The sequence below is a fragment of the Ambystoma mexicanum genome, chromosome 9 (assembly GCF_040938575.1).
Source record: "Ambystoma mexicanum isolate Mex_15411 chromosome 9, UKY_AmexF1_1, whole genome shotgun sequence".
In the NCBI taxonomy this organism is placed as follows: Eukaryota; Metazoa; Chordata; class Amphibia; order Caudata; family Ambystomatidae; genus Ambystoma; species Ambystoma mexicanum.
In genome coordinates this window covers 1,018,538,546-1,018,554,480 of record NC_090931.1, presented here as the reverse complement: position 1 = coordinate 1,018,554,480, position 15,935 = coordinate 1,018,538,546, and the positions used below count along the sequence as shown (strand labels likewise).

The 15,935-nt window shown below is 41.8% G+C and overlaps 1 protein-coding gene across 7 annotated transcripts in view; it reads right to left on the bottom strand.

The window, feature by feature from the left end:
• The window catches only part of LOC138488896 (sodium channel protein type 2 subunit alpha-like), a 1,049,646-nt gene that overhangs the window by 498,647 nt on the left and 535,064 nt on the right, over positions 1 to 15,935 (bottom strand). For all 7 annotated transcript variants that reach the window (XM_069616277.1, XM_069616276.1, XM_069616279.1 and 4 more), the window contains one exon: positions 710 to 773. In XM_069616277.1, the coding sequence (XP_069472378.1) occupies positions 710 to 773 (64 nt within the window). The remainder of the gene's footprint in view (positions 1 to 709; positions 774 to 15,935) is intronic.

The window sequence follows — 15,935 nt, the reverse complement described above, 5'->3', positions numbered from 1 at the left end:
CACATGAAAATTTGTTTTTATTTTAATGTTACTTTTCATATGTATAGTTATGTCACACTCTTCTCCCATTTGCATGGTCTCCAGATGCTCTGGCGGATCTGAATGAGAGGCATTTGGGTGGGGAGAGAGCGGAGACCAGAAGTACCCTGAGCTCTGCGCGAGGGCCAGTTTATAGGTATACATGTACGAAATGTACATCTTCTACACATATGTGTACATTAAGAGCGTATGGTATAGGAGCATGTCGCGTAAGAGTGTGGTATAAGCGTGTGGCATAAAAAGCATGCCCTACGAGCTGTCGCATTGGAGCACGTGTTGTACAAGCGCATGGTGTGAGTGTGTGTGCCGTAAGAGGGTGTGCAGTAAGTGTGTGGAATAATATCACATGGAGTAAGAATAAGTGGTGTAAGAGTGTGTCTCGTAACAATGCATCATAAGAGCATGTGCCCTAAGAGCACAGTGGCATTTTATATGGAGGGTGGCAACACAAACATTTACAAATATCCGGTGTACATATTTACATATATCATATTCATATATTGTTTTTTTCAATTAAAACATACGACTAATGACAAAAGAGATGGCTAGAAGCAACAATATGCAGCGCTATATTTTGAAGATTTACTGCAGCTTTATTTTATCATATTTGTAACAATCATTTAGTGGCATTATTAAGTATCAAATTATAAGCACTATTGAAATTTCTTACCCTGCATCTGAACTGTTGCCACAAAGAAGTGGATCCTTTTGCCCTTTCAAGACATAGAAACGACCTGTTTGAAGAGACATAGATCTATCAATAAGAAAAACGGATGCCTTTTCAACTGGCAAGAAAGGAAGCAAACATTATACACACTTGTCTCCACTGCATCTTCTCTTTGAAAATTCCAGGAAGATGTTTGTCATAATGTAAACTTATAAAACCAACTTCAAAATGCTGCTAACTACATTTTTGCAGTAACTAGAACAACAACAAAATGTGATTTTATAACAATGTTCTACTGACACATCTAGTAAAAATGTTTTACGAGTGCAACATTTATTTTGTGAACGCTCTACTTTTCTTAAGTTTTTTGATACATGTAAATGATACTTTCAAAAACAAATTTGTAGAGATTACCAATAACACCTGTTTGTAAGATTGTTATGATGTGCTGGGTAGAGACTATGAGCCCCTTAATGGAAGGTTATTTATAGGTTGTTATAGGGATATTCAATGTCACAATGTGTATATGTTCAGGTGATAGGCAGCAATTAAATACATTGAACTTCAAACAGCCTGTAGCTCACGAAGGTAGGCAAGAGAGTATGTTTTTATATATTTTAATAATAAGGGAAATGGCCTTATAAAATGAGGTCTTCCTCTTTCTATGCACACATCAATTAATTATTGCAGTTGTCATAATCTGTTACAGAACCCTAGTGGAGAGGTCTGGTCACTCAAAGCTTTTAAGGGCATTTCTAAAGCCAGATGGATATGCATAGTATTTTAGACTGTCATGTAGCTGGTTAAAAAACTTGGTGGTCAGAGCCAAAAAGGATCTGCCAAATGATATATATTTTTTAAAAATGTGAAATATATGATTTGTATTGCGATTCATCAGGTACATATATCAGAACACGCAAACCCTCCCTGAGCCCAAGATATGCTCATGAGCATTCATAAACACTGTTCCACCTCTTTTCAGTCCATCCCACTCCAACCCCTACTGCACATTGTAATGAGTACCTTGGCTGCATGTTCTTCAGAGCATAACATTAAAGGCATTTACGCAGTGGATCTAATTAGCTTTCCAATGATTTAATATAGTCATATATAGTACCTCCGGGTTCAGCTACTGATGTCTGCCTGGGCACTGCAGTTCTCTTTTATGCTTAGACAGATGGGCACGATGGTGGATCATTTGGCTCTTGATCTTCTCAACTGGCCATTTGTGAAAGGCATTAGCATTTCTAACTGTAAGCCATTCTTTGACAAATAGAGCCTAATCACTAAACCTGATCATAATGCTGTTTTGCAGAAATGGAAAGGGTTGTCAAAGCAATTTCACTGCAACCTTGTGTGGCAATAATGAATGAAAAGACTGACCAAGTGATGACATGATGATTGCTGAAACCATTTAGTTAAAAGAAAAATAAACCTATCTGTCCTTAACTCTACTGGGATTTCCCTATCTCAACTAAAGAAACTTGGGTGCCCGTCAGGAAGTCCATGAAAGTCCAAATGAAAAGGCACTGTCCCAGTCAAAAGGCTCCTACGCTATTCTCATCACGACAATAAACAATAATAAAGTTCTGGTTCGGCTTGTGACGCAGTAGAATGACTACCGTCTCCTGGATGTAAAGTGTCCCAATGACGGCAAGTTTTCTCAAAGTAAAAGTTCCATGAAGTTCCAGGCTTTTTGTAACACACAAACAAAAACAAAACAGTTCTACAGGATCCTCATGGGGCGAGGAGAATGACTCCCTTCTCCTAGCTGCCTCCCTAATGTGCCTTATAATTTTTAGCAAGACTTGTAATTCCTTTACAGAGGTTTTCACATATTCGACTTTCTTTATATTCTTTATTCTGCACCCTGAGTTCCTCTCGACTCTCTAGCACCACACCTTTGAGGAGCTGGCCAGCTTCTTCCACATTTACAGTCTCAAGTATTATTGATTACCCGGATGTTATCAGGTTACTTTCTAAAAGGAAGGGTATGATGCTCAGCTTTTCGAAAGAGAAGACAACAACAAAGACAAAGGTTTTTTTCTTATTTCAAAGGGGAAGGTTGACCCTGTGTATTGAAAGGACTGGACTCTTGACAGGATCTGGTGTCGACTAATCAAAAATTTGGAATAGCCTTTTGGTGATTAGTTTTTACCCTGAAGACCAGCCCTAGATGATTCTGGGGTGTGCGTAGGAGGACCTCTATTTCCCACGTGTTTTAGGATGTTACGTCTTTGTCAACGTTTGCCCTCGAACGTGCCATCAAGATCCATTTTCTTGCCAATGATGCTCCAAAAGACCCCTAGAAGGGTTTCTAATCCATCGTCTGAGTTTGAGAAGATAACCCCTCGATAATGGTTCGGGGAGTTGGGTTTGGAGTTTTAAAGCTAGACCACAACCGCTGATGTGAATGTTACCTCTCTGTTTGTTAACTATTCTTTATACTTAGTTAACAGTACTTCATACTAGCTTGTTGTTGGCTGTTTTCCAAGGCTCTATTAGCTTTCCCTCAGCTCCCTACCAGACCTTTTTTTGGATAAAACAATTTTTATTGTTTTACATCACATCAAAACAACAACATGTAGGGACTAGCATGTCCTTTCAAAGTTCAATCATCAGCAAAGTCATTATCAATCACCCATAACATTTCCCCAAGTCAGTAGTGCAATTAAACCGTATCCCCCCGCTGCATCCAGCAGGATCTAAGGTCCCTCCTCTTCCCATCGCCCCCATATCTTGTCCGCTTTAGCAGGGCAGCCTCTGGCAGTGAATATTCTGTGTTCTATCCTTGCGCATATGTCCATGTCCGTTGCCCATTGTTCCATTGTTGGGGACTCCGGGGCTCCCCACTTTTGCGCTATATTGCGCTTCATCAGTCCCGCTGCCGTGTTCAAAAGAAGCCTTTCCCATTTATTAAGAGCAATCTCATCCGGAAAACACCCAAAATGAGAATCTTTGGGTCCAGTGGTATGCGGCACGTAAGGACATTGTTAAGTTCAGTGCAGCATTCATTCCAGAAAGTTCGGATTCGGGGGCATGCCCATAGAATGTAAAAGAAGGTCCCCTCTTCCTCTCCGCATCGGAGACAGTTCGGGTTCAAGGTTCTCTTCCACCTATATAGTATTGTTCTAGGGTAATAGACCCTATGCAGGATCTTTAATTGGACCAGCCGAAGCCTGGAGGAGATGACCACTTCCCTTGGATGCATTAGTGCTTGGATCCAGTCTTCTGGATCTATCTCCCCTACATCCACCTCCCATTTGGCCTTTCAGGTCGTGAGTTCAGGCGTAGCAAAGGATGTGATATCATTATATAGGATGGAGGTGCATTTGGCGGGGATGAAAGCTGGTAGCATGTTGCGCTCTATTGGTGTGTAGTCTGGGATATTGGCGCCTACAGGTATATGGTTTCTTAGGGCGTGGGCCAGTTGTACATAGTGGTATCGCTCGGTGCCCGGGAGTTGGAATATTTGCTGGATGGCTTCAAACGAGGCTAGTCCTACCAGACCTTTAACAACACCTGCTACCTGCTCTTGGAGTTGGGTTGCTTCACCGGTTCTGCATGGGATCCGGGGACGATATATAGCTTTTCTCTCATTGGTCGCTTGTTTCGCAGGCCCTATACTGCTGGTGTGATTAGGATGTTGGTAATGGATTATTCCATCCCTTCTGCATGGGTCGAATGAACAGCCACCACCACTCTGGATGCTTTTCAAGCTTGCCAACACGACTTTGCGAAAAGGCTGAGGTTAGAGGTTTCGGCACAGTTGTCGGACCACACGGTCCACCCACTACAGATCATGCCACCACAACCCAATCTCTGTCCTTCCGTTAGCCCGGTTCCTGGGCATCTGGTATGATGTTTACCGGGCATCTCACAAATAACATGCATTTTTTTCCCTGGGGCATTATGCCGATTCTTCTCTGTCTTGGCCTTACTCTCACCCACTGGCCACCATGTTTCACTTGTATAAAGCTTGGCGTTCTGCCTCCATGCAGGATGCCTTCTCCACTTTCTGCTACAACTACTGCCAACACCTAGTCGGCCTGCAAGACGTTCTTGTGCATTCTTTTGAACCACACCCTCCATGTCTCTCCCTCAAGCCTCTCAAGTTTTCCTTCTGCTTCTACCTCTGCCTTTACCTCAATCTCGCTTTCCAACTCTATCTTCTTCTTTGTCTCTCACTCTGTCCCTCTCTCTGTCTTCATCTCTCTTCCCTCGTCATTTGTTTCTGGCATCTTGATATAGCATGGTGTGAGGGGTTGGAAATGAGAGTCCGACACAAAGATGTACTTGCTTCAACTTTTGACATGCTTAGTAAAATTAAAAGAGGATGGGATAAACACCTAACTGTCCCTATCCTTACCAAAGTGGTCCTGCCTAAAAAACTAAAAACTAAAGAAAGATGACCCTCACACTAATATATACAGTCTAAGTGCACAAGGTAAATATGTTAATGTTAAAGGATATTTGGACCGCGCACTATCACCACCGGAGTGGTCCCCTGGCGCTCTGGCGGTTCTGAAAAAAGAAGGGGGGGGGGGGTGAGTTTGTGGGAATAAGCTGGAAAAGTGCAAGAGAGCAGTGATGTGCTGTTGACAGACTCAACCCGGTTTACTCCGTCGGCTGGGCTTGGGGTGTTTTCCGGTCGGCAGCCGTCGTGCATTGTTGTGCAAGTCTATGTGTGGTTAGTTTTGTTGTTGCAGTGTAGTGAAGTTTTGTTGTGTTTGGTTAGAGTTTGAGGGGTGTATGCAGAGGGTTTAAAATTGTTAGTGGATTGGTTAGTTGACATAGCTGTTAGGAAGTGGGCATGTCTGTGTTGTCAATATGTCTGTGTTCAGTCAACCAAACGTTCAAACTCAGATTTCCCATAGAGCAATCCTTGTGACCAGGGTTCTATTCCCTTCCCCTGGATTAATTCAGGAAGACTTTCACAAAAGTTCAGTTTCAACAAAGTTCGACTCAGTTGAATGACAAAGGTTTCCTTCATCCAACACATCTATCAAATGCATTAGGAAAATGTCTCTTCTATCAAACATCCGTTCAAAACCAGAGCACCTGCCTCTTCCACAGAGTGTTCTTTAAAAATAACAAAATTATTACTTCATATAAATGTCACAATACGTCTTTCCATATGTAATCTTTGTCAGGACAGCATAACAAATGTCTCTTGTTACATAAAGGTTTGTCAAAAGGACTTTCCTTCAAGACAGCTGTTCTTCTTTCTGGTTCACTTGCCTGTCAGGAATAGTTTCAACTTTACATACAACACTTTTATTATAGCAGAATTATCTTCTTGTAAACAACTGTTCCTTTCCTGGTCTAATAGCCTGTCAGGAATGGATTTCAACTTCATACACAACTGTCTTTATAACCACAGAGTTTTCTATTTGAAAACAAACGTAACTGTTCCTTTCCTGGTCTATTCGCCTGCCAGGATTGGACTTCAATTTCATGCAATTGATTTCTTCTATTTGAAAGCAATTGTAACTCTTCATTTCCTAGTCTACTCGCCGGCCAGGAATGGACTTTAACTTCATGCAACTTTCAATATTTTCTCAGCTCGTAGTAATGTCAATGTGGGTTCCAGGTTTCCCCAAACTGGTATCCCATGTGAGGAGAATATCACTCTTACTGCCCTTCTTTCTCTTCCTTACAATCTTTTAGCCAGTGGCAATGCAGGTTCGTTCCAGGTTTCCCCAAACTGATGTCTCAGGTGAGGAGAATTGTATGTGGTTTGCCTTTCAGGTGAGGAGAATTGTACGCGGTTTGCCTTTCTCTTTCTGCTTTGTAGGCTCTTGGCTGGTGGCAATGCGTGTTCCAAGTTTCCCCAGACTGATGTCCCAGGTAAGGAGAATTGCACCCAGTTTTCCCTTCTCTTTTGCTTAGTCGGAATTACCAATTGTCTTTACATTGTACTTTTCCCCTAGGCTCTTTCACATGTCGGCTTTCTGCTGCAGACTCTTGTGTCTTCTTTTCCAACTGCAACCTCTGCCATGGCCTCCACTTTGGCTTCTAATTCAGCTTCTGCTGCTCCTGCAGGTCCCCTTCTCCTTCCTCTACTGCTCAGCTGCTGCTGGGCTTACATTGAAATGAAAAAAGAAAATCTGGCTTTAAAGAAAGCTGCTCCGTGGGGCGACACCTTACAATCCCAATTTTAAACAATGGAGAAACTGGTGTTGATACAATTGCATCTGTGAGTAAATGGGTGTCGCAGGTCTCTGGACTCAGACGGTAGTAAAGCCTAACCGTCACCACATTTAATGTAGAAAAAGAAAAAATCCGGGACTCAGCGCCACCAGTTTAACAGTCATTTAATTGTGTTGTATTGTCACACATTAAATGATGAGGTAAAGCCCATGAATGATAACATGTTTCGGCTCGCTCAGAGCCTTTTTCAAATCTGGGCTAGTTTGACATCAAACACAATAGATAATGAAACATATCAGAGATTGTGTGACAACAGTATCAATGAAAACATAACATGACAAAGAAAATGCAGATATTGAAACATTAAGCCATGGTTGGCATTGACAGATAATGAGATTGATAGACAGAGAAACAAGGGTTGGTGAGGGGGCGGATGCAAGGGTATAAAGAAATATTTCACAATATATAATAATAATGAGTACATTGTATCGGAAAACAACCAAGAACATAGCACAAAACAATATGGGGACAGTGCAAAAAAGATGAGAAGAAAACAAAAGAAAGTTTAGTGATTATTGAGTAAGTGCAACTTACATAAATGAGACCAATTATTCCAAATAACTCCAATGAAAAAGTCATAATTGCGCTTACCCGAATTTCGATTAGACAATCCGAAAGACTAAATGTCAATGTGGTAGTAACGGGGTCAGATCCCCACAACTAAATCTGCAAATAGATAAACTTAAATTCAGGTATCACTATAGTAAAAGAAAGCGCTCATTTAGCAAAAGGACGTTGTATCTACTAATCCTTGATTACGTGTGAGTACCTTGCAAATATCATAAAGCACTGTCTCAGTTAAATCTCAGAGGTTTCAGAAGTGTATGTGCGCTGTGGTTGTGATACAGCCGAGAAAAGCGTATTGCACGTTACACGTGTAAATGTGAAATAGACCAAAAAATGAAATGGAACCAAAATCCCTTTAAACCAAATTAAGAAGCTGGCGCGACTAAAAAAGTTGCCATTTCTCCTTAGCGTCTTTGTTAGTATCCAATTCCAAAAAACAAGGCTACTAGTAGCTTACCTTAGATCAGCGAGCAAAGACAATCACACGCGTTGGCAATGAAAGGAAAATGGCCCATGTACGCCATTTTAAAAACGATAGCTAAGACGCTGTCCATGGCAACGCGTCCAGCGTTGCCACGGAATACTGCGTGTCATCAAGCGTTCGAATACGTCCGCCGTGTAAAGGTTTCCTCCATATTGGGGATGATGGCCGCCATATGTAAGAGCGGTCCGAATGTACGAAAGATAAAGTGTCCTCAGCGCACATTGACTATAAATCTCGTGTGTGCTCAGCCAAGCTAACTTGTATAAGTTGGCCCTGTAATGTTAACAAAAATACAAAAAATGATTGCATGAAGTCAATCAAAAAGTGCCGAAATGCTACCAGAGGCGTTCGAGTACGGCCGCCATGCTGGGTTACCTTCAATTTAGAGATGACGGCCGCCATATGCAAGATCGGTCCGAACGCACGAAAGAAAGTTCTCTACGTACATTTAATATAATTATCAATTTTAAAAGGATAATCGTTCACTTGTATTTAAATTGATTAACCCGATAATATGAGCAGAATAAAGAGTGACTGTATAGAGTCATTCAAGTGTGTCAACATGTTAACATAACAGGCAGAATGATTACATGTGATCATACAGGTATGTATAGAGAGACAATACGGGTGTCAAATTACTAACCGAAAGCTGGGCTTCAGAAAAAAGTGGAAATTACTCAGATCCTAGTAAGGATTGAAACACAAAAGGTATTCAAGAGATGTATGCAGAGATGGTAGCTGTGTAACAATTGACCAACATTACAAAAAAGAGATCATTTCATTGTCACTGTTGAGGCCTGTGGTTGTAGAGTTGAAGAAACATATATTGTTCTGGCCTCAGCTCTTCTCAAAGTTTTCAACCTATCCCCCCCCCTTTTGTTCAAAATGACCTGCTGCAACCCAATAAAACGAATATCTGATTTATTATGTAATTGGAGCGCAGTTTGCCAATGTGCCGCTAATGGTATGGATGGGTCCTGGCTGCCAATTTTAGACAAATGTTCACGTATCCGAATTCTTAGAGGTCTTTTTGTACTGCCAATGTATATTTTGTTGCAGACACAAATGATGCAGTACACAACAAATTTTGTTTTGCAATTAATACTCTGTTTAATAGTCCATTGCTTTCCATTGGTATCTTGAAACTCCGTAGTGGGGGCATGAGCATATTTGCATTGATAACATGTGCCACATTTTCTAAAACCCAGATCTTTGATATCAAGCCACGTTCCTTGGTTGGCTTTATTGATGTCTGGTAGCAAGGAGGGACTAAGAATGGATTTAAGTGTACTTGCTCTTGTGTAGATCATACGTGGATTTTCACCTACAAAGTTACAAATGTGATCGTCCATTTTCAATAGATGCCAATGTTTCCTAAGTACTTTTTGAATTCTGCGGTGGTCAGAACAGTATCGAGTAATAAAGCTTATTGCCATGTCCACCTCTGAGGTACTCTTAGGTTGGTGTTCAAGGGTATCTTGTTGTTTCATTCTTTTGGATTTCTTGTATGCCCTTGTTATGGATTTGTTAGGGTAACCCCTGTTTCTGAATCGTTGTTGCAAAAGCGTACACTCATCTCCAAATTTGTCTTCACATTGCCAGTTACGTCGTGCTGTGGTGTATTCTCCCGATGGTATGTTAAAAATGGTTGAGTTTGAGTGACAGCTACTGGCATGTAATGCTGAATTAACTTCGGTTGGTTTTCTGAAGGTCCATGTGTCTGTAGTTGATCATCAGCAGAATGTATTGTTAAGTCTACAAAGTTGATTGACTTTTGGATCACAAGACCCTGTAAATTGTATATCAAAACCATTAAGGTTGAGGTCTATCACAAAATTCTGAAAATCATCTGTGCTTCCATCAATGATTCAAAAAATATCATCTATGTAGCGTGTCCACATCTTAATTTTGGTCCTGTAAAAGAGTTCCGGGTAAACTGCTTTGTGTTCTAGCATGCCCATGAAAAGGTTTGCTAGTGCTGGGGCAAATTTCACGCCCATTGCCACCCCTTTGGTTTGTTGATATAGTTGGTTATCAAAGGTAAAGATATTAAGGTCCAAAGTGAGCTGTAGCATTTCTTTGATCATTTGTAGATGGTTATAAAAAGAAGCCGATTCATGTCTGAATGTGTAGTCAATTGTTGTCATAGCCCATTTATGTTGAATGGAGGTATATAGTGCCTTCACATCTAGAGTGGCCAATAGGAAGGTTTTGTGCCAAGTGAAATTTTGTAATTTCTGCATTAGGCTTGTTGAGTCCCGTAAGTATGAAAACAAAAGACTGGCCCTCGGTTTAAGGATGTGATCAAGGTATTCCGCAATGTTTTCAGTCACCCAACCAATGCCACTCATGATTGGGTGACCCTCTGGTATCTTGTCATAATTCTTGTGGATCTTGGGCAAGAAATACATCGTTGGAGTTACAGGTTGCTTGATGCAAAGAAAGGCACGTTCTTCATCAGTAATCAAGCCTTTTCTGTGCCACATCAAAATATAGGTTTCAACTTGTTGTACTGCTATAGATTTATAGTCATCAGACCTTCGGATATAGCAATCGGGGGTTGTCAGATGTAGAAACGCCATTGTCAAGTAGTCCTCCCAATTCATTACAACAATGTTCCCCCCCCCCTTATCTGCCTCCTTGATCACTATTCGAGTATCTGTTTTCAAAGCTTGAAGAGCCGTTTTTTCTCTTGCTGTCAGATTGTTATTCGTTCTCTTATATTTGGTACTGCCTTGGTTCAATTTATAGAAATCACGTGAGGCTGCTTGGTAGAATGTGTCAATAAGGTTGTCAGGTGCCAATTGCGGCACAAATTTGGATTTCACTTTAAGCTCTTTCGTTGTCATTGTATCTGAGTGAATTTTCAGGTCATCCAACAAGTGAAGCTTTTGATATTGATCATCCTCAACGAGTGACCGAATTAGGTAGGTATCCTCAATATCTTGAATTGACATGTCACTGATTGGTATGTCTAGTTTCTTTGGTTCAAAATCCCCTGATGCTTTGGTTGCGAAAACATTTTTTTTTTTAGTTTAAGTTTCCTGATAAATTTGAACAAATCTATATGGATATCCACTTGACTGAAGCTACTTGACGATGCAAAAGACAAACCCTTGTTCAAATGAGATCTTTCATTGGGAGAGATATCCCTGTCAGACAAGTTAAGGACTAGGTCTTCTTTTATTTGATATTGCTTGTTTCCTTGGAACTGGCTCTTGTGTGTCGCTTGTTTTTCTGTGATGCATCTCCGTTGTCCTGGTTTCCTACCCCCCCTCCTTCCTCTCCTCCTTGGACTGGAGTCAGAGCGTTGTTGTCTGTGGGCAGTTGAAAACGGACTGTTTTCTGAGTGAAATTACGGTTACCCTTCTTATAACGTTTGATCTGATTCATATAGCCACCTGGTTCCTGTGATCTTGAACCTGAACTCTCTTGATTATCAGTTTCAAAGTCAGCATCCGAGCTAGCTGACGAGGTATTGGGAGTTGAGTTTCTTGAAGATGGTCTGAGACTCGAGTCATATTTAGTTTGAAATGTATATACACGATCTTCATTATAATCACGTTCATCTCTGTAACATTTCCTCAGTTTCCTAATTTTGACCTCATCCTGATATATTTGTAAGATTTCATACATCTTTTCAAAGTTTTTTGCTTTTGTAGTTTCATTAGACTTCATTTCCGCAATTTCTTTTTTGGTGGCTTCAATCCCATCCAGTGCTCTTTGGTGTTTTCTAGTCGCATGCTCGATCAATAGGTCCATCATTTTCATTGAGCTATTGCTCAAATTAGCCTCCCAGCCTTCAGCTAGGTCTTTATCCAAGTCATTATTGAAATTAGGAAAAATGAGGATCCTAAGGCCTCTGGCAGTCTATCATTTGCTACATAGTTTTCAAGAGAGACTTTCTCCCAATACTTATCTATTTCTTTCTTGGAAAGTCTTTCCAGTTTAATAAATTTGGATCGTAGATCTTCTCGTTTATTGGCAAGATTCGCAAAAGCATGTGTCATATCTCGTCGGGGAGTGAACAAATTCTTGGTTTCTTACTCTCGGTTTTTCAACTAGGCCGCCATTTGTAAGGAATATATGGATGAATTACGGTAGCGGGTCAGTCCAATGGCAGCTAAAATAACGAAAAAAGAAAGTCTGGCTTTGAGAAGAGCTGAGGCCAGAACGATATGTTTCTTCAACTCTACAACCACTGGCCTCAACAGTGACAATGAAATGATCTCTTTTTGCATACATCTCTTGAATACCTTTTGTGTTTCAATCCTTACTAGGATCAGAGTTATCTCAGAGTAATTTCCACTTTTTTCTGAAGCCTAGCTTTCGGTTAGTAATTTGACACCCGTATTGTCTCTCTATACATACCTGCATGATCACATGTAATCATTCTGCCTGTTATGTTAACATGTTGACACACTTGAATGACTCTATACAGTCACTCTCTTTATTCTGCTCATATTATCCGGTTAATAAATTTAAATACGAGTGAAAGATTATCCTTTTAAAATTGATAATTATATTAAATGTACGTAGAGAACTTTCTTTCGTGCGTTCGGACCGATCTTGCATATGGCGGCCGTCATCTCTAAATTGAAGGTAACCCAGCATGGCGGCCGTACTCGAACGCCTCTGGTAGCATTTCGGCACTTTTTGATTGACTTCATGCAATCATTTTTTGTATTTTTGTTAACATTACAGGGCCAACTTATACAAGTTAGCTTGGCTGAGCACACACGAGATTTATAGTCAATGTGCACTGAGGACACTTTATCTTTCGTACATTCCGACCGCTCTTACATATGGCGGCCGTCATCCCCAATATGGAGGAAACCTTTTCACGGCAGACGTATTCGAATGCTTGATAACACGCAGTATCCCGTGGCAACGCTGGACGCGTTGCCATGGACAGCGTCTTAGCTATAGTTGTTAAAATGGCGTACATGGGCCATTTTCCTTTCATTGCCCACGCGTGTGATTGTCTTTGCTCGCTGTTCTAAGGTAAGCTACTAGTAGCCTTGTTTTTTGGAATTGGATACTAACGAAGACGCTAAGGAGAAATGGCAACTTTTTTAGTCGCGCCAGCTTCTTAATTTGGTTTAAAGGGATTTTGGTTCCATTTCATTTTTTGGTCTATTTCACATTTACACGTGTAACGTGCAATACGCTTTTCTTGGCTGTATCACAACCACAGCGCAAATACACTTCTGAAACCTCTGAGATTTAACTGAGACAGTGCTTTATGATATTTGCAAGGTACTCACACGTAAACAAGGATTAGTAGATACAACATCCTTTTGCTAAATAATGAGCGCTTTCTTTTACTATAGTGATACCTGAATTTAAGTTTATCTATTTGCAGATTTAGTTGTGGGGATTTGACCCCGTTACTACCACATTGACATTTAGTCTTTCGGATTGTCTAATCAAAATTCGGGTAAGCGCAATTATGACTTTTTCATTGGAGTTGTTATTTGGAATAATTGGTCTCATTTATGTAAGTTGCACTTACTCAATAATCACTAAACTTTCTTTTGTTTTCTTCTCATCTTTTTTGCACTGTCCCCATATTGTTTTGTGCTATGTTCTTGGTTGTTTTCCGATACAATGTACTCATTATTATTATATATTGTGAAATATTTCTTTATACCCTTGCATCCGCCCCCTCACCAACCCTTGTTTCTCTGTCTATCTATTAATCTCATTATCTGTCAATGCCAACCATGGCTTAATGTTTCAATATCTGCATTTTCTTTGTCATGTTATGTTTTCATTGATACTGTTGTCACACAATCTCTGATATGTTTCATTATCTATTGTGTTTGATGTCAAACTAGCCCAGATTTGAAAAAGGCTCTGAGCGAGCCGAAACATGTTATTATTCATGGGCTTTACCTCATCATTTAATGTGTGACAATATAACACAATTAAATGACTGTTAAACTGGTGGCGCTGAGTCCCGGATTTTTTATTTTTCTACTTTACATTGAAATGTCCTGCTCAGCTGTTGAGATTTACAACTAGACCGCACAATCTGTTTAACATCATCAGTGATCCCCCACCAACTCTTCCCTCCTCTCCCTTGTCCAAGTACTAAAGGGATTCTGGGCAATGCAGTTCATAATGTTTCTAGGTTTCCTAAACCAACTTTGTTTCCATTGATGCTTAAAGGAAACAACGGATGTCATGAATATTAGGTGCAATAACATTAAGTTTAAAATGTTCACATAGAACAACACCATTGCAGTTAGGGGTTACCATATGTGATTCATATACTCCCAAAGTAGAACACTTATTCTGTTTAGATGGACTCTTAAATATTATCTTTGGGGTTTCCACATGGGTGGGTTTTGTATGGTGGCAACATGCCATCAGGTATTTTGGAATTATAGGCTCTTCATCCCTACAAATGGATAAATACCTTGACTCTCCTAAAGTAGTCACCACTTCTCCCCGACAGCCATCTCCTCCCATGTGATCCTCCCTCATAATGCCACCCCCAGGGTCTGGATCAGGTAGCGCCTGCCTTCCCCATGCCACATGGGAGGAGACTTTAGGCTGGGGATCACTGATGATTCCGCAGGATTCACCACAAGGGTCTGCCCTGGCGTAACGTCAGTTCCATTGACAACAGCTGGTCAAGTGTTTTTCCCGCTTGACTGTAAAGTTCTCAAGTAGTTCTTTGTCCCTGTACTTATCACGTTAAGATTGTCTGACCCTGTACAATAACACATGGTTTCCTATATAAGTCTAGGAAAAAGAGGTTTGGGCTATGTCACTAGCTTATGGGGTCAGGAGTTAAAGGGCCCGTGCCATGATTCGCGTCTTTGTCCCCAGGAGGAGAGTTCCTCGCGATGATGTCCTCCCTCATATTATCACCCCAATGGAGACTACGGCCACAACTCCCTAGACTCATGGAAAGGGTCTCCCGCCATGGAGAAAAGTGACACTATCTGAAGGATCGTCACCAGGGCTGGACTGCCCCACCGGGACACCGGGACATCCCCCGGTAGGCCTCGGGTCAAAGGGCCTCTTTTCACAGAACTCGGAAGGATACATATAAAGAATGAATAACAACGATCCGACTGGGTCGTTCGCATGGAACTGGCTGCGGGTGCTGCGCATGTCTTTTCTTCAGCCCCCTCCAGGACTGACGAGCCAGACTGCATCTGCGCATGAGGCCAGGAACTGCACGTGCCCTGCCTTGCAGCCTGTCTCTGCACAGTGCACACATGCGCAGCAGCCAGGCAAGTGACAGGGGCAGGCTGCGAGTGACCTGGCTGGCTGGCTGCTCTGCTCCGACCAGCGAGCTAGGCAGGCCATGCTGGGGAGGATTGCTGAACTGCGTCTGCGAGGGAGGTATGCTGGTGGCTACGAACATGGCGTGTGCGCAGGAGGTCAGGGGCTGCTCTGAGCAGGGCTTTGCAAGCACGTGCACTGAATTTACCCCTTTCTCATCTCTCCTCTCTCCCTTGTGCTAATAACATCGCCCTCTCACCGCCTACCTGGTAAGCACCACCCCGAAAATATTCATTGGGGAGAACTTGCCGTTGTCTTTGGTGTGCGGGAGTTGCTGGGCCAGGATTGGCGGCACATTGCAGGGTGCTGAGTCTATTGTTGGGAGCATCTAGAACACCCGAGTATCCGGGGTGAAGTTCCTTCCTTGCTTCCTTCCTTCCTTCCCTGCTCCCTTCCTTGATTCCTTCCTTGCTTCCTCCCGTCCTTGCTTCCCCCTTCCTTGCTTCCTTGTTTCCTTCCTTCCTTCCTTGCTCCCTTCCCTGCTTCCTTCCTTCCTTGCTTCCCTGCTTCCTTCCTTCACTGCTTCCTTCCTTCCTTCCTTCTTTCCTTCCCTGCTTCCTTGCGTCCTCCTTTCCTTGCTTCCTTGCTTGCTTCCCCCTTCCTTGCGTCCCTCTTCCTTGCTCCCTTGCTTCCTTCCTTCCTTGCTTCCTTCCTGCTTCCTTC